Genomic DNA, 27,004 nt, shown 5'->3' with positions numbered 1-27,004 from the left:
ACATGGTTGATAAAAGTCCGCTCCTGAACACATCCACATAACAATATTAAGTCAGTCATTACGCCACCTGCTGGCAGAAGGTAGTTTGGCTTATATGTCAGCCAAACAATGTCCCATGTGCCTGAAACTTCACATGGTTGATAAGCTTCCTCTCCTTAAGACATCTACATGCCAATCTTAAGTCACAGTTATAGCGCCACCTGCTGACAGGAGGAAGTTTGGCATAAATCTGTGATTTTCTTAGATTTTTTTTTTATATATCGGCTTAAATTATTATTGTTCGCTGTTCTCTGTCATCGTAACGTCACCGGGCAGCGGTGAGCCCGGGTGCGAGGTCCCTTTCATCGCTGCTTGCAGCTTTAATTTTCTTTTATTTTTTTCTCCGCTCAGATTCGGGTGTGTGTTTAAACAGACAAATACACTTAAAAATATGTAAACATGTCCGTCCTTCTTGTTTTATTTTAAACACAACTAATTTTCTCTTAAATGAGCACAAACAGTTACTAAAGTAATCGAATGCTTCATTATAGGTCTGTGCATTCTTACATTAACACCTCTGATCTCAAACAAAACAATGAGAGATTAATATGCTGCTCTTCACTAAATAACTAGTAACTTTGATCAATATGCAAATACAATTAAAAGTGAAGTAGATTTTATAGCTTTATTTAATTTCTGTATAGGCCATTGATTTTAATAGGCTAAACCTTTTATTTTATTTAAATACATGAAAATACAAGAGACTCCCAAGAAAGTGTTGGCAGATATGCTAGCATGCTCATCAGCCAATTAGAATCAAGCATTCAACATCCTTGTAATATACGTAGGTAAGGGATAATTGATTATAGGTAAATAATGCTGACATGATGTAATGCGTAATGTCTAATACATCACAGATAAATGTTACTTTAGAATTGTTCAACATTAAGTCATTATATTTGATGACATTTATTGACAAACTCAATTTGGACCACTGTTGTGGAGGTAAGGAACATTAATGATCATAAAGGTGTCATGAACACTCTTTTCTAGTAAAGTGTTACTGAATTCTTCACCAGTTCAAACGCACTGATGTTTCACTTGGTCCATTTTTGTCTAACAGCAGTAGTAATGACGCAGGATGTGGGACGCAAACCCAGAATAGCAGTTCCAGTATTACTCCCGGTTAACCATGTAATGGACAGTATTTTTAGGCCACTCTGAACAAGCCTGTAACTGCAGGAATAAAAGCCTGTAAAAGTGCTTTTATTTCTCACGTTCATTGTTCATCCATCCATCTATTCCTCTTCTCTGCGTGTGTACATTAAGATGGTTGGCAGAACAAATTTAAAGAGATTGTTCAGACAAAAATGAAAAAAAAAAAAAAGGCTATTAATTTACTCACCCTCAGGTCATCCAAGATGTGGATGACTTCTTTTCTTCAGTGTACATTAAAAAATGTTCTTGGTGATTCATGTACTGTAATGTTAATGTCAATGGCTACTGGCACTTTTAGAGTAAAATAATAATAATAATAATAAAATTGAGATCTTAAGCAAAATTTGTCAAAGAAACCAAATGTTTTAAACTATATAGACAGTGTTCAGCATATATAGGTACACTCCTCACAAATCTGTCTTTTAAATTCATATTTTTATTAGGAAGCTTTACAATATTATATATATGCATATACATTATATTAGTCAGGACTGAAGCCAAATCTGGACAAAATAACTTAAGAAAACGGTCCGAAAACTAGTACACCCAAATTTTATATGTTATGGAAAAATATTAAATACAAATTTAAAAATTAGGAAAATCAAGAGAAGCAAAAAAAAAAAAAAAAAAAAAAATATATATATATATATATATATATATATATATATATATATATATATATATATATATATATATATATATATATATATATATATATATATATATATTGTAGTTTGTAATTTGTTTGCTATATTTTGTTTGAATTTAATGGTATCAATTTTTTATTTCTAAATATGTTTAGTGACTAAAATATTATTTACATAAGTATATCTTTAATCAATCTGTTTTGTTTAAAAACACCAAAATACATTGCCTATATTTACTGAGAAAAAAGTACAAATATTCATTTTCAAAATGGGGTGAACTCAATTATGCTGAGCACTGTAGAACATTATTATCATTATGATTATTATTATTATTATCATCATCATCAAATCACTGGCTTTGCAAACAGTCCTCATATTGATTTGAATAATGATGGAGAGACGGAGTCACACAGTTATAACTCATTAAATGTAATGTAAAATTTGAAGACTTAAACAAATTACTTTAAGTTTACCAAGTTTCTCAACCCAGGCTCATTCTGATTTCATACTCCTATACACATTTCTGCTGAGCGCCAAATACATCCCAGGAGCTACGTTTTTTTATTTTGCAGTTTTTGTTTTTGCGACTCCACCAGAGGCCGCTGTGTATGTTTTTTCAGATATCAAATTTCTCTCATAAGTGCCATTTACACCTGCTGTTCTTGCCTAAATCCATCAGAGGGCACTGTCAATTGACTGACTGACCAATCAACAGATAACCCCACACCCTCCCCCTTCCCTAAACCCAACCAATAGTTTCTTAAAAAGCACAGATTGACCCACCCACCCGCTTTCCTAAACCCAAACGCAGTGTTTTCAAATGCATTCCAGAAAAAGAAAAGCCCTCTAGGGTGCCTGATTTTTACCATGTTATTAGATTTTACCACATTCTCACCCTGCTATTTACTTTATTTTATTTTTTGACTTCTGTCTTTTGTCTTACCCGCTTTCTGGAACCGTTCTTCGCAGGACTCCAACCCTGTTATTGCAGTCAATTCTGCTCTGTGTCTCAAGTCCGCCGACATACAGTATGTGTCGAGCTACCAGACAACCTGGTAACAGCGGGAAAGCCGTCCATACGGAGATAATCGGTCAACTGGTAAGTGAGAAAAAGAACGGCATCATACCACCTTGCAGCGTTCATTTTGATGACAAAATGCAGCCATACAAACCTCCATCTACATTATTTGCGATCTTCAGAAATGTATATAGGGGTACGTTTTCAGAATGAGCTTATGTTGACGTTTTTTGTACGTTTACATTTTTACTGTTTTAAGTGATTCATTTAAGTTGATCCATTTTTTTTTTTGCAGTATTTTGCAGCTTGCAGTATCCAAGATGAGCAAGAAAATATCGTTTTGATGAACAATACATCATAATTTGCAGAAACTGACTTCATAAAACCTCTGTGTATCTCCAGGAGACATGGGTATTATTTTGTATTGCCTGTATGTTTTGGGGTTTTTTTTACCCTCGAAGTGCTGCTACCAGGTACTTGCATTTAAATTACCTTGATTTCATCTAAAAATCTGCTTTAGAAACATCTTTGACAACCTTGCGTAGTGACTAAAAAGTAGAAAACGTCGATCTATTCAGTCAGCTGAAAGGAGTGGGTGCTGTGATCTGGACAACCTGTCTCATCTCAAGCTCATTGATATTCGTTCTTGTGTTAATCTTGTTTTAGTAATTGACTTCAGTGCTACAAAGCGCTTCGGTGACACGCACAGCATGCATAAACGTGATCAAAATACAGTTCAATGCAAATGAATAGGTACTCAGAATGAAAATCACTTTCCCAAACGGCTGTATAATCACCCAAGCTGTACTAGTGACATAATACTACAGGGCATTTAGGAATTATAGATACATCTCTTTAAAAATTGAACTGTAAATGCCGGCTAGTAGCATATTAGTCCCCCCTGAATTATTACTCCCCCTGTTAAGTTTTTTCTTCAATTTCTGTTTAACAGAGATTTTTTCAACACATTTCTAAACATAATAGTTTTAATAACTCATTTCTAATAATTATTTTTTATCTTTGCCACATGATGACAGTACATAATATGTTACTAGATATTTTTCAAGACATTTCTATACAGCTTAAAGTAGGGGTCACCAATCTTGTTCCTGATGGCCAGTGCCCTGCAGGGTTTAGCTGCAACTTGCCTCAACACACCTGCCTGGGTGTTTCAAGTATACTTAGTAATATATATATATATATATATTTTTTTTTTCCCTTACTTTATTTCACCGTTCATTCAATTGCATTTTTCCTCTCTTTTAAAAACTTAAAACTTAAAAAGAGAAACTTACAGGAGTTTTTAAGATAAGATTACAGAAACCCTTTGTTAATATGAGGCTAAACACATAACAACATTTTATTTTTAACTGTGGTGATGGTTGCACATGGTGAATTATTTACCATAATTTACCTTCACTAATATTATTAAATAATATGCATATATTTACATCCTCATTTAGTGGATTTTTTATATTAGACTTAGTTTTATTTACCAAATAAGTGGATACTTGGATTTGCAATATAAACTTTAATAATAAACGAAATACATTCATTTTCCTTCGGCTTAATCTCTTAATTCATCAGGGGCTGCCACAGCGGAATGAACCGCTAACTTATCAAGCATTTGTTTTACACTGCGGATGCCCTTATAGCTGCAACCCATCACTGGAAAACATCCATATACACCATTCACACACATGTTTTATTATTTATTTGTTTAATTTTCAGCTGCTCTACTCTCAAAATCAATCTGCAGATTTTTTTTCATATTTTATTCATTTATTTATTTTACAAAATTTTGATTGAGCAAAAATAAATTAAATTAAAATTAAATCGTCTACAGTTTCTGCTAATGGTTATAGGAATTTTGAATCGATTCTGTCCTTCATCTTCAATTCTTTTCTTTTCTGTGTTAACTTAACATGCAGCTTTCTCAGTCGCTAAGCTATTTACACCCAAATGCGTCTGTCATAAAGTTCTTTTACCCCAAAATGTGCTCTGCTGGGGAAATTCCTCTTGCATTAAAATTTGAAGAAAAATAGAAGCACTTTCTGTATTTTCCCCAAGTGTGTCTCAGCTCAGCAATCTTCCCACGACAAGAAGCTTTGCTCGGTGAGTGTTTATTAATATTTGAAAACCAAAACAAATAAATCTGCCACTTTTTTCCCAGGTTTGTTTTTGCCTTGTTTAATAAAAGGATACTCTCAATTCAGCCAGGGGTACAGAACGGATGTGAATTAATGGACTGATCAAATATTTATACTTTTTTAAGGACATAGTGGAGTGGTAGCAAGTTTGTTTTTTTGTTCGTAAAGTGTACAAAAAAAAGTAACTTAGCCATGTAGTTGTTGTTATGCTAAATCTGTCTAGATAAGCTACAACAGCAAATATGTATATATATATATCTGGCTAACGGATGTTATTATAGTCATGTTAAAAAATAATTATGCAAGTTCAAAAGAACTGATGTGATTTTAATATTCATCTAATTCCCTATGAAATTTAAGGCTTAAATGCTTCTTTAGCCACATGATGTCTTTAGAAAATATTTTTGTTCAACAGTATATTTGGTTTAGCTAAATAATATAACAAATCTGACCTTAAATTGTAATTATATAAAATATTACACTTGTTTTGTGGAGGAGTTGTCAAATGAATGTTTACCAGGATTAAATTCCTTGTTTGCAGTTGTTTGTCTACTAAGGTTTGTTTTAGCATATTAGTTCACTGAAAACTTTAGTTTAGGCGGGATTTATTGGAATCATATCTAGCATATTTTAATATACATTAGTTATCGTAGTGAATTTGCAAATATCCAATCAGTTGTTAAGTATGTACAGCAGAACACTTTGCACCATGTTAATTCCTAAACACAATTCACTCAAGCTCATTCGCATGCAATACTTTTATTGTGCGCGAGATAGCGCTATTTAACCACTCAATGCAATTGGTGTTAACTATGTTATAACTTTTCACAGAGATAAGGGAATTAACAAAATTATACTTGATCAGTATATAAATAAATAAATGCAAATACACTGTAAAACCCAAAAAGTTAAGGTAACTCAAACCATTTATTGCAACAAACCATTTAAGTTCAAAAACTAATTCTAATCAGTACTGTGAACCTTACCCATTTGAGTAAATAACTGCAAAAGTTGAAGTAATTGGGTATTTAATTAATTTAATTAGTTCAAAACTAACACTGAGTTTAAAACTCAAATGAGTAGATTTAACTTCCAGTAAATGTTGAGTTAACTACACTCATTTCATTTGATAAAGTTGACTGTTCGGTTTTACAGATATACATTTATAAAAGTAAATAAGGGTAAAAATAAGAGTAAATCACCTGCTGATCAGTTTCTCAAGTTGAAACGCTCTCCTATCTATTACTGTTTTATCTTTGCTTCTTTTATCACTCTTTATCAGTTTTAACATGTAGATATAGACAACAAAAAGCTGAAAAATTAAATGTTATTTGATATATAAGTTTATGTTATAAATATATGACGTTTCACAACATTTTCCAAATTATGAAGTGATCAAGAAATTCACACAATCAGTATGTAAAACAAAGCCTAAAAATTTTGAAACCAACTTCAATCATCCTGTGTTCAGATTTAAGATTTTACTTTATGCTTAATTAAATATCTAATATACTATAAATACACTTGCATAAAGGTACATGTACAAGAGCTTTCACTGGGGTGGTACAAAAGGTTCAAATTCGTACATTAAAGGTCTATATTAATTCCTCAAGTGTACAAATTATTACTTTAAAAGTACAAAAGTTCTCCTCTTAATTTTTTTAGGTACTATTGAGGTACCAACATACAAATGTGTGCCTTTTGAAAAGGTATCACCCCTGTGACAGCTCGAGTACCTTTATATATATATATATATATATATATATATATATATATATATATATATATATATATATATATATATATATATATATATATATATATATATATATATATATATATATATATATATATATATATATACATACAAATAAAACTATATAAATACAGTTGTTTATAATTATTAAACCATGAGGTTTAGGGTCATACGAGCACAGATATACTTATGCTTTCACCCCTGAAGACCCCTGATATATTCAATGACTTTGTATCTAAATAATTTAACAATTTTTTTTTTTATAAAAATAATTAGAAAGAAAAAAGTGGACACATAAAACAACTATGAACTACAAACAATAAATGCATACCTGAAGCATCCTATTAAATAATTTAATTATAATATATTAGATAATGTTATGATAAATTAAAATGTAATGTAAGCGTTTGAAGACAATCTGCACTGAAAATGCTGGGTTCCACACAATTTCTTCATGTTGTCTTAACATTACACTGTAAAAAAAATCCCGTTGCCTTAGATTTTTGAAGCTGAATAAAATTAACCTTATGAGTCCATTGAACTTATTATGTGAAACTGACTTAAAACATGATTAACTTAGTTTAAAAAGTTACAATTAACTAAAACATATGCTGGCCGGACTAATCAATCATATCACTTTTACAGTGCAATCAATTAAGTTACCTTAACCGTTTTTACAAACTTAAGTGGATTAAACATAAATTAAGTTGTCCCTCAGTTAACAGTTGTGTAGTTTCAAATCATTTAACATATGTAGTTCGAACAAGCAGGTAATATTTTGAGTGTGCTTGCCTCGAACCAAAGAAGTAAAATGATCTAGCACTCTCTTCTGACTTAAATCGCTAGGTAAGCAATCATTTGAATCAAAATTTCATTTGTGAAGTAAATATTTTATCCACCAAAATTCGAAGTGGACAAGCTACTGATTTACAGTAACGTCCCGCCCACCTGTGAATCTCGCCCAATGGGATTGAACCTGTCTTGACAAACTACGCACCAGTCACGTCCCAAGATTAGATCGAGTAAACTTCTTGTTCTGAAGGAAGTTTATTTTCACAGCCGTTCATGCATTTCCACCCACAACCTTTTTGAGGGGGGTCAAGAGGAGTGAGCTCAAACAATCAGACTTCTGATTCAGACAGGCAAATGTAGATGTGCTTCACTGCATGCAGGAGCAGGTGGAGCGGAGAGCTTTAACACACAACACAGAGAAAGAGAGAGAGGGTGAAGGGATCTGGACATCCAACAAGAACAACAACAAAAAACACCTTTACCTAAAAACTTTTATTTGGTGTCCTAGACGTCTGCCAGGGGTGAGACTGAATTTGAAGAAGACGAAGAAGAATCTGGGAAAATCATAATAATAAAAAGGATCTCAATTTCTTCTGGTGAAGCAGTTTCAAAAAGGTAAACAACAGTTCTTATATGTTTTATAACCCACAATGTAGTCGTTTATCAATAATTGTCTGTTTCAACAAGTATTATTTAAAAAGAAATTAGTGAATAATACAAATATGAACTAGTTATCGACACATTCAGCAGTTCTTTTCAAGCACTTTGTCAAGCAAAGTAAACTATGATGGCTTTTTGTAATATTAGTAATCTACGTTTGGGGTAACTGTAGTTTCTTTTTGTCTTGTTTAAAAAAAAGGATACTCTCAATTCAGTCAGGGGTACAGAACAGAGGTGAATTAATGGACTGATCAAATTTTTATACTTTTTAGGACATACTGAAGGGGTTGTAAGTTTGTGTTTTTGTTCATTAAGTGTAAGAAAAACTTGTCAGCCATGTTTTTATTGTTGTTATGATAATTCTCTCTAGATGAGCCTCAACTGCAAAATATAAAATGAATCGATAAATACACTTAAGCTATTAAGTGTTCATACTGTACATCATTAAACATTTGCTCAAATATACTTTTACTTGGGCTATTATCTGGATTATACCATTTTGACCCTAGCAATCTAATGCGTCTTATATTTTTGACCCATTTACTATGTAAACACATTAAAGTACTCTTGTATTCAGATGTGATACGTTATAGATCAGTTTGTAAGAGTTTCAGCCTTAAAATAAGAGTGAATCACCTGTTGAGACACCCTCTTATCTTTTACTCTTTTATCTTTGTTTCTTTATCACTCTTTATTAAATTGAGCTTGGAGATTTACAAATTTTAAAGGTCATTTCCTTCTTTTTTCCTTTCTTTTTTCACAGCAGTTCTTATTAGTCTTTTTAGGAAGATATATTTTGTACTTTGCCTCATTATACAACAAAAAGCTGTGAAAAAATACATTTTACATGACATTTCACAGCATTTTTTGAATTATGAATTGATCAAGAGATTCCTAAAATTAATCTGTCAAAACAAAGTAAGATATTTGAACCCAACATCAATCATCCTGTGTTCAGATTTTACTTTATGCTTAATTATCTAATTTAAGAAGAAGAAGAAGAAGAATAGGCGACGCAATGGTGCAGGAGGTAGTGCTGTCTAAGGTCACTGGTTCGAGCCTCGGCTGGGTCAGTTGCCGTTTCTGTGTGAAGTTAGCATGTTCTCCCCGCGTTCGCATGGGTTTCCTCTGGTGCTCTTATTTCCCCTACAGTCCAAAAAATGCGGCACAGGTGAATTGGATAGGCTAAATTGTCCGTAGTGTATGAGTGTGTATGGATGTTTCCCGGAGATGGGTTGCGTAGGTTTACGCAGGGCATCCGCTGCGTAAAAACGTGTGCTGGATGAGTTGGTGAACTAAATAAACTAAAGTAATCTATCAACTGGGGAAGTAAATAGGTGAAACTAAAGTAAGAAAGTAATCTAAACTAAAGTAATCTATCATCAGGGAAAGTAAAGTAGGTGAAACTAAAGTAATAAAAGTAATCTAAAGTAATCTATCAACAGGGGAAGTAAAGTAGGTGAAACTAAAGTAAAAAAGTAATCCAAATAAAAGAAAACAAAGAAATTTATCAACTGGGAAAGTAAAGTAGGTCAAACTAAACTAGTAAAGTAATCAAAACTAAAGTAATCTATCAACAGGGGAAGTAAATAGGTCAAACTAAAGTAAGAAAGTACGTAATCTAAACTAAAGTAATCCATTAACAGGGGAAGTAGGTGAAACTAAAGTAAAAAAAGTAATCTAAAGTAATTTATCAACTGGGGAAGTGCAGTAGGTTAAACTAAAGTAATGAAGTAATCTAAAAAAAAACTAAAGTAATCTATCAACTGGGGAAGTAAATAGGTGAAACTAAAGTAATAAAGTAATCTAAACTAAAGTAATCTATCAACAGGGGAAGTAAAGTAGGTGAATCTAAAGTAATCTATCAACTGGGGAAGAAAATAGGTGAAACTAAAGTAATAAACTAATCCAAATTAAAGAAAACAAAGAAATATATCAACTGGGGAAGTAAAGTAGGTCAAACCAAAGTTGTAAAGTAATCTAAACTAAAGTAATCTATCAACCGGGGAAGTAAATTTGTGAAACTAAAGTAATAAAAGTAATCTAAACTAAACTAAAGTAATCCATCAACTGGGTAAGTAAAGTGTGTGAAACTAAAGTAATGAAGTAATCTAAACTAAAGAAAACTAAAGCAATCCATTAACTGGGAAGTAGGTAAAACTATAACTTTACCCTAATTACCTGCGGTGTCTTTCCCTTAACCACACCTATTGTTGCCCATTCAAAAGATTCATTATTTAATCATACTCAAAACTGTGTCATGTTGGTCAATACTAAAGAGGATTCTCATGAGGACACCTGATCTCTATAGCTGTATCTTTCAGCGTAGGCTCCCCCTTTCTCCAGAGTGGGCCAGACAGTGAAGCTCTTGTGTTTTTCTGCCCAAACCTTTCTTTTTTTTAACCTCGGGCCTTTATTACCATGGTGACCAGGCGCAGACAGAGTGCAGCCTTGACTTTTTGCTGTAACAAAGGAGAGGAGTTGGGGGAGGCTCTGGGTAGTAGGTGAACTCATAGTAACCACGCAAATCTTGGCTTATCTAGGTTTTGGCCAGCGACTGAAAGTGTAGTATGCATTCTTCTGTTGCTGAAGTTTTGCACGCTTGCTGGAGATGCAGATTGAGACAGAAGATTCATTTTTAATAAAAAAATACATCCTTTTTTAATATTTGGTTTTATATACTGTAATAAAACGTTGACATTACTGTTGAAAATATGACACTTTTGACTTATGACATTATGGTAGAGCTGCACAATGTGTCATTTCAGCATCAATATCGCAATGTGTGCATCTGCAATAGTCACATCGCAAGATACGCAATGTTGAATCTAGATTATAGTTGGCCAGGAGTTAAAGAGATGTTTTTAATTACTGTATTTATGTGGACTTTTTAAGATTTTTATAGTTAATAAATTGTTTCTAGTCCAAATATGTACATTTTAAAGCAAATACAAAATTATATTACCCCACTGGCAGATTGTTTTGTATGTTTTTAGAAAAAAACTCTTAAGACTTTTTTTTATATATATATATTTGGACTAGAAACAAGACAAAGCAAAGTAAGAAAGCATGTTTTGCATTGCTGTTATATCATTCTAAGAGTTCACACTAATCAATAGAGCATAATTGGCATGCTGTCCCGTAATATCCTTGAACCCGGGGCTCCCTCCCATTAGAAGGTCGAGAGGAGAGTTTGAGCTCAGTTAGGACTTGAGAACTCCCCTGCTTGTCGCCACGTGAGAAGTGTAAACTAGGGCTGTCTTGGGTGATAATTTGGTTTAGTCGATTAACTATGGTGTATGTTTTTGAACGTTGGGAGGAAACCGGGGAACCCGGGGGAAACCCACGCAAACATGAGGAGAACATAGAAACTCTGCACAGAAACGCCAACCGGCCCGATAGGAGGTTGGACCAGTGGTGTTCTTGCTGTGAGGCAACAGTGCTGGCTACTAGGCCACCATGTCACCCTATTGCAAAAAAGGGTGAGAAGTAGGGGTGGAAGGGGGGGAACTTCAAGACAAAGATAACTGGAGTGAAAAAACTTTGGTTTTTATAATACTTCCATAATCATCTAATCTGATTACAGCTGATTACAAAGCCATGTTGATCATAAGCATGTGATCGTCTCGAAATTAGTTTATAAATAAACCACACTTCTGGACTTGAATACAGAAGAGCATCAAATAGATCTACTCGAAGTATCTTGTGTAATTATTCAAATCACAATATTTATCGCAGAAAAATAAAGTCACAATATCAGATTTTTCCAATATCGTGCAGCCCTGCATTATAGTTTACAGGCGAGGACGTTACTGAATTTTTCCGGAAAAGACCGTTCACACATTCATTCCAAAATAGCAGTAAATTCTGAAATCATTAACCAGAAATGACCTCTAAACGGCTGGGCTTGTATTTGTAAACATTTGACTACATTACAAACATGATATGTGTGTGTGCTAGCGCTCACAGGCTGCTTCACAGGCACACGCGACGCATCAAGCAACTGAAGGAAGCAGAGCTTGAAGGTAAACTAAAAACAGCTTATCATAAGCATACTATCGATAATTATTTACACAGTTGGCATTAAGAAGGAACATACAGTATAAACATTATCTGACTAACATCTAGCAGCTAAATGTGTCTGGAAAAATATTCAAAGCCTTTTTTTTTCCCATAAACCGCACAGACATGAATGCGTCTGACTGTTCTGATTGGCTAAAGTAGACGTCTCACGTCAGCACGTTCTAGATGTGCACATGCTCTTTCCGGCAATCTTCCTTCTGCGTTTACAAAGAGCAGTATTCCGGCAAATTACCTGTAATGTTACAACGTCTCTTTCCGGAAAATAGCTGGAATGAATTTACCGGTATTTTCAAAAAGGGCCTGTTCACACATACAGACCTTTCCAAAAAATTGTCGTTTTCCGGAAAGGTCTGAATGTGTGAAAGAGGCTAATGTTACTTTACTATTATTAAATATAAAATATTATATATAAAATATAACAACCACACAAGGTGTTTTATATTAGGGCTGTACAATATATCATTTCAGCATAGATATCGCAATGTGATCATTTGCAATATTCACATCTGCAATGTTGAGTGTGGAATATAATTTACCATTTTGAAAGGGTTTTTTAGACCTCTGACTTTGTCAAGGTTTTTAAAGTATTCAGGCATAAGACCGTTTGTAGCTTTGACAAATTATTAACAACCAATTTTATTGAATTCATTATACAACGGCAACACGGTGGCGCAGTGGGTAGCATGATCGCCTTGCAGCAAGAAGGTCGCTGGTTTGAGCCTCACCTGAGTCAGTTGGCATTTCTCTGTGGAGTTTGCATGTTCTCCCCGAGTTCGCGTAGATTTCCTCCGGGTGCTCTGCTTTCCCCACAGTCCAAAGACATGCGGTACAGGTGAATTGGATAAGCTAAGCTGACCGTAGTGTATGTGTGTGAACGAGTGTGTATGGATGTTTCCCAGTGATGGGTTGCAGCTGGAAGGGCATCTGTTGCGTAAAAAACATATGCTGGATATGCTGGATAAGTTGGCGGTTCATTCCGCTACGGCGACCCCAGATTAATAAAGGGGCTAAGTCGAAAAGAAAATAGCTGAATGAATGCTTAAACAACAACTATGAGGTATTATTTTACATTTAATTATTCAATTACTATATACCTGAATACAGATCGACTCCTCTGAAAACAATAAAATGCTGTTTATTTAATTGCTATCTTTTTTTAATTGAATTTCTTTATGCTTGTTAATAGTTTCTTATATTTCATGCACTTCTATATAGAATCCAATTTCCTATATAGTGAAATTGTATTCCTATAGCAATAAATAATCGCAGAATAAAAATATATTGCAATGTTGGATTTTACCAAAAGATTAGAACTAATAGAATTGTGACTTGTAAATATATAAAATATATTTGATATTTTATGTTTTTAAAAACAAATGTGTACAAGAAAACATACCCTATATGCATTTCTGGAGATCACCAAATACATCCCAGGATCTAAGTTTTTTGCAGTTTTTATTTTCGCGAATCCACCAGAGTCCGCTGTGTATGCTTTTTCAGAACGCAAACTTCTCTTGTTAGTGCCATTTGCGCCTGCTGTTCTTGCGTAGATTCACCAGAGCTCGCTGTGTATGCATTTTCAGATATCAGATTTCTCTGGTGAATGCCATTCGCGCCTGCTGTTCTTGCGTATATCCACTAGAGGTCGATGTCGACTGGCCGATCAACTGACCCACCCTGCTCCTTCCCTAAACCCAACCAATAGTGTTTTCAAAAGCACTCAGAGAAACAAAAAGAAAAGCATCACCTGATTTTTACCAAGTTTTCAGATTTTACCTCATTCTCATCCTGTTATTTACTTGTTTATTTTATTTTATGGCTTTTGTTTTTGTTTTACATGCTTTTTGAAACCGTTCTTTGCTGCACTCGAACCCCATCATCGTGGTCAACTCACTGCATCTCAAGTCTGCCACTTTACATGGTGAGCTACAGGACAAACTGGTAACAGTGAGAAAGATATCAATTGTTCAGCTGGTAAGCGAAAACAGGAAAAGCGTCATACCGCCCCGTATCGTTAGTTTTAAAGACGAAATGCAGCCATATGTTTCTCAGGCTACATATTTTTTGATCTCCAAAAATGTATATAGGGCTACGTTATCAGAATGAGCCTATGTTGCAACCTGTAAAAACTAGTGGTTTGAAGGATAGTGGCATTGTACTAACATTTAAGGTGACAATTCATATTGTTTATTAGTTTTTTCTTGTAAATCATGGTGAAAATGTATGACAGTGTTTACTTTTTGCAGTATTACACTTTCTTTCCTACTTTCTTTCTTTTTTTTTGTTTTGTCTTTGATCCATATATAAAATAACTTTTCAGGAATTGTTGTGCTATGTTAAATTTTAAACATGGTTAAAAAATAGTCTTAAAAAACAGTTTGTGCAACATTTAATTATAAATGTGTTTCTATGTTAACATGAACGTACAACTAAGATTACATCTGGCTGTAAGCAGCTTATTACCTGCTTAAAGTGGCACATTTATAGTTGTTGGTCGAGTAGTTTTGATGCACATGTCTGGTTTTGCCCTGTTCGTGACCCCACCCTCGAGCATATGATCTGAAATTAAACAAACGGCATATTTGGCAGGAACTGAAATCTGTGCATTTCAAAGTCAGTGCTGAACAATGGTTGAGATTGAGTTGAACTCCCACGGTCGGGTCTGTAAACAGGGGCTTTGTGTGGACAGACTTGATCCCTGGTGCCGATGTCTCCACTCTTCTCTCTGTTGTCACCTCATACTGATAAACAGCACACTTATTTCAGCACACTGGTTTTATGGCTTGTGGCTTTGGGTAACGTCACTTTGGCCTGTGTGTTAATTGATGTCATATCAGATGTGCTGACCTAAGACATTTAAAGAGACAGATCATCCATGAATACATTTATGCACAATCTTCTTTTTTAAATGAAATAATTAATGTAATTAATATTTTAGTGTAATTATTATTTTTTTAGGGCAGAATTTTTTTTAAATTAATTTTGTTATATATTTATCTTTGTTGAAATTAATACTTGAAATCACCCATTATAACACTTTACATGAATAAAAAATTCATGTTCTTTCTTTCATTCAATCATTTTCTTTTTTGCTTAGTCCCTTTATTAATCTGGTAACCCTACAGCGAAATGAACCACCAACTTATCCAGCATATGTTTTATGCAGCGGATGCCCTTCCAGCTGCAACCCATACCTGGGAAACATCCATACATACTCATTCACACACATACAATTTTATCTTTACCCAATTCACCGCATGTCTTTGGACTTGTGGGGGAAACCGGAGCACCCAGAGGAAACCCACGAGAACATGCAGACTCAGAAATGCCAACTGACCAATGCCAAATGCCAACTGACCCAGCTGAGCCATCGATTCGGTTCAATTGGATATCACAGTGTATTATCAATTCGTTCCATGCACAATTATATTTTACTTCACAGCATAAGAATTGTTGTTTTAAAATTTATAAATATAAATATATTTTTTGTAATTAAATTTTGTCCTTTAATACAAACAGTCAGATATTTGAACTGTACCTTTTAAAACTAAAGTACGTGCACAGAACAACATGAGTATTAATAAACAAACGTAAAATATCCTTCTCTCAGTGGCGATCACAGCTGATTCATGATAGAAAACTTGCTCTGCAGACACGCGCTCATGTCTGTATTCAGATGTAGATCTATAACAGTCGCGAGAGGAGAATAAACAATACCTTACGCCAGCAGGTCAGATGTCCACAGTGTGAGAGAGAGAGAGAGAGAGCGCGAGAGATGAAGTTTACTTTTAGTTTCTCTATATATTGTAATAGGGGCTTCTGCTGTAAACTTCAGTGTCGGTGAAAGAATGTCCAGTAAACACACACGCAGTGAATTGTGCAGAGCTTCTGTGTTTTTAAGTAGTTTCTGCATTTTAATTGCTTGCGCTTGCCTCCCTCGCCACAGTAAGCTACCGCAATATAGCGCATATGTGATAAATGACTTCAGGACATAAAAACCGGTTATGATTATTACTGAAACAATACCAAATTGTCTGCGGTGCACCGAAGAAACACTTAATTTTGACATCCTTATTGTCATCTATATTTTAATAAACTTAATAGGCAGAACTGTCCGAGATATGAACAAAAGCAAGTGATGCATCAAAGTTTAATTTAAAAAAATCTTGAATGGTTCTAAAAATCTTTATAATCATTAAAATAATTTACAAAAATATTTAAAAAATAAAAACATCCCGAACAATATTATTGATATGAAGTAGTTCCGAAAACTTCCTACTTCTATGTTTGTCAATCTGATTTTAAGGTCAATTTCTTTTGATCACCCCCTGTCATTGACAAAAATATCTCAACGGCAAAAGCTTCAAGTATAAAAGCCCTGTCCGTTTCACGAGGTGCGTGTGCACACAGCGGAGGTCTGCGATGTGAGTATAAATCAGCCTTTACAGTTTAGAGTCTGCCACTATGCTGACTCACAGGCATTTACAGCTCCACCCTCTTTTAAAAAAGAGCACAATCTCATTTGAATTTAAAGCGACAGTCACCAAAATGTTGTGCTGAAACTTCAAATATAGTACACACCCTAGGGACATCAGAAACTTAATTTACACATTGTAAAAAGGGGTATAAGTCTATAATACCTACTGAAGCTAAATTTGCACCCGAGTGATGCTTTTCATGTTTCTGCCTTTCTTTTTCAGCAGGTTGCACTGAGAGATGTTTGAGAAACAACCCTACGACAGTCCTCCTAAATACACACCTCCATCCAATGGCTTTGGACCCCCGGGGAGCTTCCAGGACCCTCGGAGTGAATTCGACCCCTACCCTGCTCCACCAGGATCCTACTATGTTGGCGAAGAGGTTCCTCAGCATTTCTACAAATGGTTCTCCCCTCCAGGAATCGTCAAGATTATGATAGGAACCGTCATTGTGCTCTGTTTGGGTATCTTCGCCTGCGTGGCCTCGACTTTGGTTTGGGACATGCAGTATGGATATGGATATGGCTCTGGATATCCTGGATATGGAAGTGGGTACGGATACGGCGGTGGATATGGAAGCTATGGATATGGAAGTGGATACGGAAGTGGATATGGATATGGGAGCTACTATAATTCATATCCAACCCCATACTCTGCGAAAACCAGCATGATCGCCGTCGCCGCAATAAACTTCATCATTGCTTTGGGATTTTTTGCTGCCAGCTTCTCCAAAACAAACACTTTCCGCAGCCGGAAGTTTTTCCTGGCGGTACTTGTTGTCTGTTCAATAATGGCGGTGATTCAGGGCATTATAAACATTGTGTACATCGTAGGAGTGAACCCTATGGCTCAAAGCTCCAGCAGCTCGTATTATAACCCCATGCTCATGATGTGCCAGAACCTCTACGGCAGCAGTGTGACAGGAATGGGGGCCGGATTTCCAGTTTATAACCAGTACTTGTACCACTACTGCTACGTGGACCCTCAGGAGGTACTATTTAAAGCTACAGGATGTTTGCATGTCATTACAGTCTGCAGTTAATTCATGTTTAATGCTAAGGTCTAAAATCAAAGGATCAGGACAGACCATAATTTCAGATCAGCATGTGCAATTTTGGAGTTCAAACTTATTTTAGCAATAAATATAATATTATCCCATAAAGATGTTATTTAAAAAATCCCTTTTTATATAAAGTGGCCTTAACTACTTGGTCAAAAAATAAATACAATGTACTTACTGTGTTCATAATGCATTGCAGAACACTGCAACACTGGTGCTCTTGAGGTGGAATATGAGTATGTTTAGAGACAGGTTTGTTGGTATGGGTAGGTTTAAGGATGGGTTAAGGTGTAAGGGATGGACAACAGTGTAATTATAAATGGTATTACAGAAATTAATTACATATGTAATTACATGCAGGTATTTGATCAAGCATAAGTACAATGTATAATCATGTATTCACACAATAAGTGCATTGCAACAAATACATGTAATTAATTTCAGTAAAGGTGCATATTAGTTAAGGCCACTTATCATAAAGTGGGATCAAAAATGTAATGTGTCCTGATGAGACATCTTACTTTATGATTGGCTAATTTTATTCACATAAACATAAAACATTAAGCATTCATAGACATATTAAATATGGCATATGGAAGTTCAAGCTGCTTGGTGGAGATTAATGATGACAGCTTTCATTTTTGGGTGAACTGTTCTTTTGATAATAAAAAATACAAGAAATTGATTTAATTAAACAAATAGATTTCAATTTTATTAAATATACACCTACATTTGATAAATATGTATTTATAATCACACAAAGAATGTTAAAATTTTTAGGTACATTTTTAAATTTAACCAAAATAAAAATGTAGTCTGTTAATCAAAATGCTTTTAAAATTAGGAACTAGGCTTTTATTATATATTTATTATCTACTTACAATAAAAGCCTAATTTCTAATTTAAAATTGACGAAGCAAAGCTATTAGCTCTCTTATCAGACTCAAATATTTTTTAGGATATTTTCCAAGTCATTTTTCTACAGAACAAAGAAAAATTTCACAGTGCTTCTTCCTATTATATTGTTCAACAAGAGGAAGTATATGGGACGTTCTACCAGAAATGCATATTTTCACTTATAAAATGTAACAGGGCCTGACTTTTAAAGTTGTCCACCTCAAAAAAATCATACAGAAACAAGCATAAAATCATTAAATTCAATGATAGAACGCATCCTTAATCACAGTCAGTTTCAGTCTTAGGGCCCTATCATAAACCCGGCACAATGCGGTGCAAGGCGCGTCCCAATTGTTGTTTGCTAGTTTCAGTTGGACACAAGGGTCGTTTTGACGTTTTGCACCACGCTGTTTAAATAGCAAATGCATTTGCGCTCATATATGTGCCTATAGGCGTTTTGGTCTAAAAAAGGAGGCGTGTTGGGGCGCAATGCTGACACGTTGCTATTTTAGGAAACTAGAACAGACTGTTAAATAGACCAGCTGAGAGGAGGTCTAAAGTCCAGCGCAGAGCACGTTGATTACTGTTATGAGGTAGAATAAATATAGATTGGAGGTGTTTTATAATATCAGAGCTTTTGTATTAATAAAAAGATAGAATAGTAATAATAGCAGGTCAGATGTAGAATAGTAATAATAAATAGAATAGAAAGTAGTGTTAGAGGGTCAACATAATTTTTTTGAGTAGAAAATGGAATCGTTTGTGTCTGGAAAGCATCAAATGTTGATTAAAAACATGCTGCAGTTTCTTGAGAATAACTAAAGATCAACCCAGACAACAAGCAACAAGACTATTTAATTAAACGGCAAAACATATCAAAAGAAGATGCTGCTCAGATTGAACTAGTCATTCACTCAAAACACTTATTTTACTGTTTGTTAAAATGAGTTGAAACAACACAATTATTTAGTTTTTTTGGGACAACCTAATTGTTTTATGTTCAATCCACTTAAAATTGTTGTTAGGACATCATAAAGGAATTGAGTGGAACCCAACATTGTTTACTGTGTTTTACCAGCAGGAAACAGTAAATGTAAAAGTCAGTTGAGGCACATTATGAACATAAACGTTGTGCTCAAATCCTCACCAGAATCCATCAGTTTGAATGAGATCCTGTGAATGAGGTGGTCTCGGGCCGCTTAAAAATTAACTCTGTTGAAGTGAAAAAACACTAATCTGGCTTAGCAAATCATTAAACCAGGCTTTAACACAATGTATGTAGAGTTAAAATGAACACGAAATCTACTGAGAGTGACCTACATTCAGCATATTTTGATCCATGTAGAACTGAATCATTAAAAATCTGCAGCACTGTAACAAATCAAATCTGTATTTCGTAACAAAACGAATCGACAAGTACACTAAGGACAATTTAGCCTGCCCAATTCACCTGTACCACATGTCTTTGGACTGTGGGGGAAACCGGAGCACCCGGAGGAAACCCACGCGAACGCAGGGAGAACATGCAAACTCCACACAGAAACGTCAACTGAGCCGAGGTTCAAACCAGCGACCCAGCAACCTTTTTGCTGTGAGGTGACAGCACTACCTACTGCGCCACTGCATCGCCATAATTAAAATATATCTAATATAAATATAGATTTGACCCCCCATAATGGTTCGTACCATTTTGAATGCATAATCGTGCTAAATAATGCTAGGAAAAATATATAAACTGTCAGTTCTAGAGCACCGATAGACATCTTAAGTATTTACAAAACACATTTCTTTTAAAATAGGTGTTTATATCTGCATGTAGCCTGATAAAAAAAAAATTGACATGTAATAGTATAGTTTGACCGACAGTAACCTCTAAATATAATGTAAAATAATCTCTAATTAGTACCCTGCTTAAAGGGATACAGTAGTTCACCTTAAACGAAACATCTGTCATTATTAACTCATCCTCCATCGGTTCCAAATCTGTTTTTCCTTCTTTCCTCTGTTTTCTTGTAGAAAGCTGGAACCTATAACCATTGGCATCCATAGTATTTGTTTTTTCTACAATGGAAATCAATGGTTTCAGATTTTCAGCATTCTTCTAAATATCTTCATTTGGGTTCAGCACTCATAAAGGTTTTTAACCCCTTAAGGGAGAGTTTTTTTGTTTAAACTATCCCTTTAACAATGTCATTTTGTCTTTCGCAGGCTGTTGCGATGGTTTGTGGGTTCATGGTTATGGTGGCTCTGGCTGTGGCGGCCTTTTTCTCCTACAGGACCAGAAGTAAGATCTGGCAGTATGGCAAACCAAACATCTACTGGGATCGACCTCTGATGGCAGGAACGGAGGGCAGAGATGTGGAGGACTGGGTGAGTCTCCTTATTACCAGTTAGTCTGGGAAACACACGGTCACTAATTAAATGGCACACCCAGATCATAATTACATGAAGTGTCTTGCCTGAGAGGATGAAAAATGAACGTCCGGAGTCCAGCTTTTTGCTGGCTAAAGCAAACAACAAGCATCCTGGCGGTGTTAAATCCATATATTTAGGTGCACATATATTTACAGTATCTATCTATAGTCTATTAAAGGGATAGTCATCCAAAAAATGATCTTTTACTCAATATTTATTCACCCTCACTTTGTTCCAAATCCTTTATAAGTTTCTTTCTTTCATTTGAATACTAAAGAAGATATTTTGAAGAATGTTAAAAACCTGTAACAACTGACTTCCATAAAAGAAACAGTAAATATTTTGGAAGTAAATTGTTACAGATTTCCAGCATTCAATTCCAGAATTCCAGAATTCAACAGAAGAAAGAAAGTCAAACAGGTTTGAAACGAGTAACGGATGAGTAAATGATGACAGAATTTTTTAGTACTATCCCTTTAAGGCTTTTGTTTAGGTAGACTGGGAGGTGTGTTTTGAAATCATAAAGTTCCTTAATAGTTTCAGTGGCCTGTGCAATACTGGCGATAATTCAGTCACAAGGTTGAAAGTGTTGCTGATATGGTCTGTTTGTTAACAGCCAGCCTAGTTTCGCTGTGATTGATCATTAACCAAACTGAGAACGTTGTGAGGTTTTAAATTTCTCAGGTGGATGACGATGAACTGTGAAACTTTTGATAACTCCAGTTGTATGTTTAATACCAAAGGGGTTGGAAAGCATGCTTGAATTTGCATTTGCTTAGAGCAGGGGTGTCCAAACTCAGTCCTGGCGGGCCGGTGTCCTGATGAGTTTAGCTTCAACTTGCTTCTACACACCTGCCAGGAAGTTTCTAGTATCTAGTAAGAGCTTGATTAGATGGTTCAGGTGTGTTTGATTAGAATTGGAGCTAAACTCTCCTGGATATCAACCCTCCAGGACCAAGTTTGAACACCCCTGGCTTGGAGTTTATTGAGTTAAATGAATGTATAAGTACGCATCGTTATTAGAAATAATTTTAATGATTAAGACTGATACTAATATTTAAAGTATGTGAAAAATTATTTACATAGTTGTGATGTTCACAGTGTATTTCAAATCTCATATACCCAAAATATAAAAACAATACGCCTTAATATGTACTTAATGGGGCAGAAAATATATATACAAATATGTTAATTTAGTATTTTAAATAATGTTTGCATATTTAGATTGACAATATATAAAAACATGCTTAAATTAAAAATGTAAACATGTTAAATATATTCATTCATTCATTTTACTTCGGGTTTATTCCCTTTATTCACCAGGCGTCACCACGGCGGAATAAATCACCAACTTATCCAACATATGTTTTACAAAGCAGATTCCCTTACAGCCGCAACCCAGTACTGGAAAACATCCATACACACTCATTCACACACATACACTACGGCCAATTGAGTTTATTCAATTCACCTATAGCACATGTCTTTAGAATGTGGGGCAACCGAAGCACCCGCAGGAAACCCACGCCAACACGGGCAGAACATGCAAACTCCACAAATATGTAGAAATATATTTTAAAAATGGTTTTTGCAAATCTAAGTGGATTTTGATTTTAAAACTGCTGGAATTACTGTAGATGGATACTTGTTTACAATGTACACTGCAAGAATTACATTAAACTGGCTTAAATTAAGATAAATCTGTTTAAAACTTTAAAAATGAAGTTGAAACCTTGATTGGATGAATTTTAATAAGTCAAAATTATAAAAACATGTCATCATGACTTGTTGATGATATCTTATTTTCACAGTATGTTCTGAAAATGTGATATTGCGTTCATCAGTAAATTCTCTTCACCAATTATGCGGGCACTGTTATCATACTGATTATTTTATAATGAACGCTGTGTTTCGATGATGCTGTACATTTGTGCTGTGTAAGAGAACATGAGTCATGACGTATGTGTGTGTGTGTGTGTGTGTGCCCCACTCATTAACACTGCATTACTCATCGTGACGCTTCTTATTTGATAAGGGAAGGCAATCTGAACAGGTGCACAAGCAATTCAAAAGGTGTTTGAGTTTGAACTACATACGATTTTAAACAGGCACTGAGCAGCCTCAATGAGACTTAAAATTTTTAATTAATTTACTCATCACTTGTCCCAAACCAGTTTGAGTTTCTTTGTTCTGTTCAACAAAAAGTAAGATCTACTGAAGAATGTTGAAGGAAAAAACAGCCATTGACTTCCATAGTATTTATTTGTTCCTACTATGGATGTCGATGGTTACTGCTTTCCACCATTCTTCAGAATATTTTTTTTTGTGTTCAACAGGAGAAAGGAATTAATTTTTTTGAACCACTTAAGTGTGAGTTACAAATGTCACTGTATAATTAAACAATATGCATCTACTGTATGGCACTGCTTATATGCGGTTTTTACTTTTTTTCTGTTGGATCAAAAATATTACAGACTGTGGGTTGCAATATGTTTTTTTTTTTTTTTGCTTTTTTTTTTTGCTTCTTTAGAAAATATGAAAAGGAACATTTTGTTTCTTTGTATCTATTGTCATTGTTTTTCTTTAGTGCAATGATTGACACATCTGTTCACTAACTAACAGCCATTCAGTGTAATAACATAGTGCTGTAGCTTCAAACATGCCAGCTCTTCCTTCAATTTCTCTCTCTCAACAGAGAAAAATCAATGTCAGAGCAGTTTTTTTTATAAGGTAGCTGTTTTATAAGGTAGAAAAAATACATAATGCTTCTCCTTATTGCTAATCTTGCTCACAGGTGACCAGAGATGAGTGGATAGTGTGTGTGTCTCTATGTTTGTTGCAATTTGAAGATACACAATTTGGGCATACACAATCACTCTCTCTCTAGGTTACCTGCGGGATGGTGTTTTTTTTAGCTTCACATACATTTTTTTAGCTCAAGTTGTATATTTTTAACTAGCGCAGATTATTTTGAACTTGTACAGAACTTGTATTTGAGGCAAGTTAGACGTGTTCAGACGTTCCCATCATTCTCGCAACCCTGGTGGAAATTATTTGTTTTTGCATTGACTTTTTATGTAATTTACTCTTATGGATACTTATGTTGCTTACCAACTTATTGATTATACAAAACTGATAATGAATAATATTGGTGATGATGATTAATTTAAATTTATTAAATGATATTTGGCTTGTTTTGGGCTTGTTTGTGTTTTTGTCTTGTGAGAATTGACAACAAATACAGCCCTGTAGTGCACCATTGTTGTTTTGGTTATACTTAAAGGTATAGTTAACTCAAAATGAAAATTGCCTCACTTTCCCTCATGTGGTTTAAACCTTTAAGCATTTCTTTCTTCTGTTGAACCCAAATTAGATATTTTGGTAAATGCAGACTGGCAGCACTGATTGACTTCCATAGTAGAAAAAAAATGATGGAAGTCTACTAGCATTCTTCAAAATATCTTCTTTTGTGTTCAACATAAGAAAGAAGCGCAAATAGGTTTTCAAAAGTGAAGGTTGAGTAAAGGATGACAGAAATACAATCTGTGGGTGAACTGTCCCATCCCCATGCATGCCTATAGACACAACACAGCGGGGAAAGTAAGTATTGATCACGTCATGTTTTTTTTTTTCCTGGGAATATTATTTCTAAAGGAGCTATTGACATGGAATTGAACCAGATTCAAGTGAAAACCCAAACAATACAAACAAAAAAATAAAACAAAACCAAAAAAATCTGAACAATAATAACAATGTCACAAGGAGAAAGTACTGAACTACTGAAATGTATTTAATACTTTATATAAAAGGCTTTTTTGGTGATGGCAGCTTAAAGACGCCTCTCAAATGGAAAATGAAGTCACATGCATTGGTCATGTGAGATTTTTTTAAGAGTGTTAAAATTTGATGGCTCTGGGGGTCTCGTCTATCAAATCTGATCTTTAATTTTTATGTTCTATTGGATTTAAGTCAAGTGATTGGCTGGGCCATTCTACAGCTTGATTTTCTTTCTCTGAAAGCGTTTGAGAGTTTGCTTGGCTGTGTTTTGGATCATTGTCTTGCTGAAATGTCCACTCTGGTTTCATCTTCATCATCCTGCTAATGTAGATGTTGGACTGAAGTAGTGGATATTAACTTACACTGATGAAGAGCAAATGGTTGCTGAAGAACTGCTGAGAGATTTCAGCTGCATTCTGGCTTTCACTGCGTTACTACACCTCCCTTTCTTCATGTGTTCAATACTTTTTCCCTGTGGCATTTCATTTTATTACATGTAATTTAATTAGTAAACTAATTAGATTTGATTTCTTTGCATAAATAGATTTCTTTGGTTGTTACCAACATCTGGGGAAAATTTCAGGTCAACAGCACCTTTAGAAATATGTTTTAAAAGAAAAACGATGACATTTTCAACACTTATTTTCCCCGCTGTATGTAATATGCAAGAGCATGAAGACACTGTGTTTCACAAGATCATGTTTTTGCTGTTTGCACATAACCAATAATGATAAAATTTTCTAAAATCTGTTGTCATATGCATAAATGATTAGAAAGTGCTTTATTGAAGACGCTGTTGTGCAAACAGCCCCCTGTAAAGCAATAAATAAGCAACCTCTAAGCAATAAAGCTTTGGTTCAAGTCTGCAGGATAATGACCCCGTGTCTGGCAGTGGAAGCTCAGTGGGGTGTGGTTTGATTTTGGATTAAGTCCATCGGAAACATAATTACACCATCATGAGACCGGCTTGTGCCTTGAGTAGATCTATGTGCTCTGACAGCGCTCCACTCACTCCCTTTGAATACCTTTCTCTCATCGTCTTTTTATCTCCACTTCACTGTTTTCTGGTGCGAAAGGAGGTCACGAGCACGAAGCGACCCTCTTTTCTGTGTTCTCAAGCATTCTTTCGCTGCTTATGTAGCATGATCACGGATCAGCGGTGGCAGCGGCTCATGCAGGGAAAGCATTGTTGGAATTCCTGGATGACTCCGGCTCTTCCACACAGTGGCTTTTCCCTTCTCCCCAGCTGCAGGAAAACACTCCTCCACCCTCTTTCCTGCTGCGTCCTCCAGCGAACACACACATAGAGCTAAACATACTTCCCTCACACTACAAAATAAACACATCGAAACACACACCTGCTCTCATTGTTTTAGCGGTCAACTGCTCAGCATTGTTTTTGCCTGTTGTATCCACGCTGTTCAGATTACTCCAAACTATTGTGGAAGCATATTGCTTCAGAACATTTGAGTAAACGCATTCATTCGGTTTGCTTTAGCTTTAATTATGAGGGGTCACCACAGCAGAATGAACCGCCAACTTAACCAGCATATGTTTTACACAGCGGATGACCTTTCAGCTGCAACTCAGTACTGGAAAACATCTATACACACTCATTCACACACGTACACTACGGCCAATTTAGTTTATTCAATTCGCTTATTGCACGTGTTTGGACTGTGGGGGAAACCGGAGCACCTGGAGGAAACCCACGTGAACATGGAGAGAACATGCAAACTCCACACAGAAATACAATCTGACCCAGCCAAAACTCAAACCAGCAACTTTCGAGCTGAGGAGACAGTGCTAACAACTGAGCCACTGTGGTGCCCATTTTAGTAAACAAACTCATTTATTTTCAGGTTAGTAGAACCATTATGTTTTGTACTTCAAACCTCCAACAACATGTTTGTGAGGAGTGGTACGACATGCAGATTAATTTCCTTATAGGCACAAATCATTAATCCTGAATCTTCACATTAGCACTCACCTTAAGCCTAGTTCACACTACATGACTTTAAACATCGGCAGATCGCTGTGAGATTCACACTACATGACTTGATTTTGTGTCTTT

General features: G+C 35.1%; 1 protein-coding gene across 2 annotated transcripts in view; it reads left to right on the top strand.

Annotated features, from left to right (window-relative positions):
* The first annotated feature begins 7,783 nt into the window (after nt 1-7,783).
* The window catches only part of si:ch73-61d6.3, a 33,129-nt gene continuing 13,908 nt past the window's right edge, over nt 7,784-27,004 (top strand). Inside the window, exons 1-3 of one of the 2 annotated variants that reach the window (XM_001341168.9) lie at nt 7,784-8,175; nt 17,007-17,772; nt 20,947-21,108. In XM_001341168.9, the coding sequence (XP_001341204.3) occupies nt 17,020-17,772; nt 20,947-21,108 (915 nt within the window). In that variant the 5' untranslated portion in view covers nt 7,784-8,175; nt 17,007-17,019. Of the gene's footprint in view, nt 8,176-17,003; nt 17,773-20,946; nt 21,109-27,004 lie in introns of both variants that reach the window. The other variant, XM_005166908.6, reaches the window with a different exon arrangement.

Source organism: Danio rerio, chromosome 8, assembly GCF_049306965.1.
Source record: "Danio rerio strain Tuebingen ecotype United States chromosome 8, GRCz12tu, whole genome shotgun sequence".
Classification (NCBI taxonomy): Eukaryota; Metazoa; Chordata; class Actinopteri; order Cypriniformes; family Danionidae; genus Danio; species Danio rerio.
Note: the sequence above shows the minus strand (reverse complement) of the source record. Positions and strands in the feature narration are given on the sequence as shown.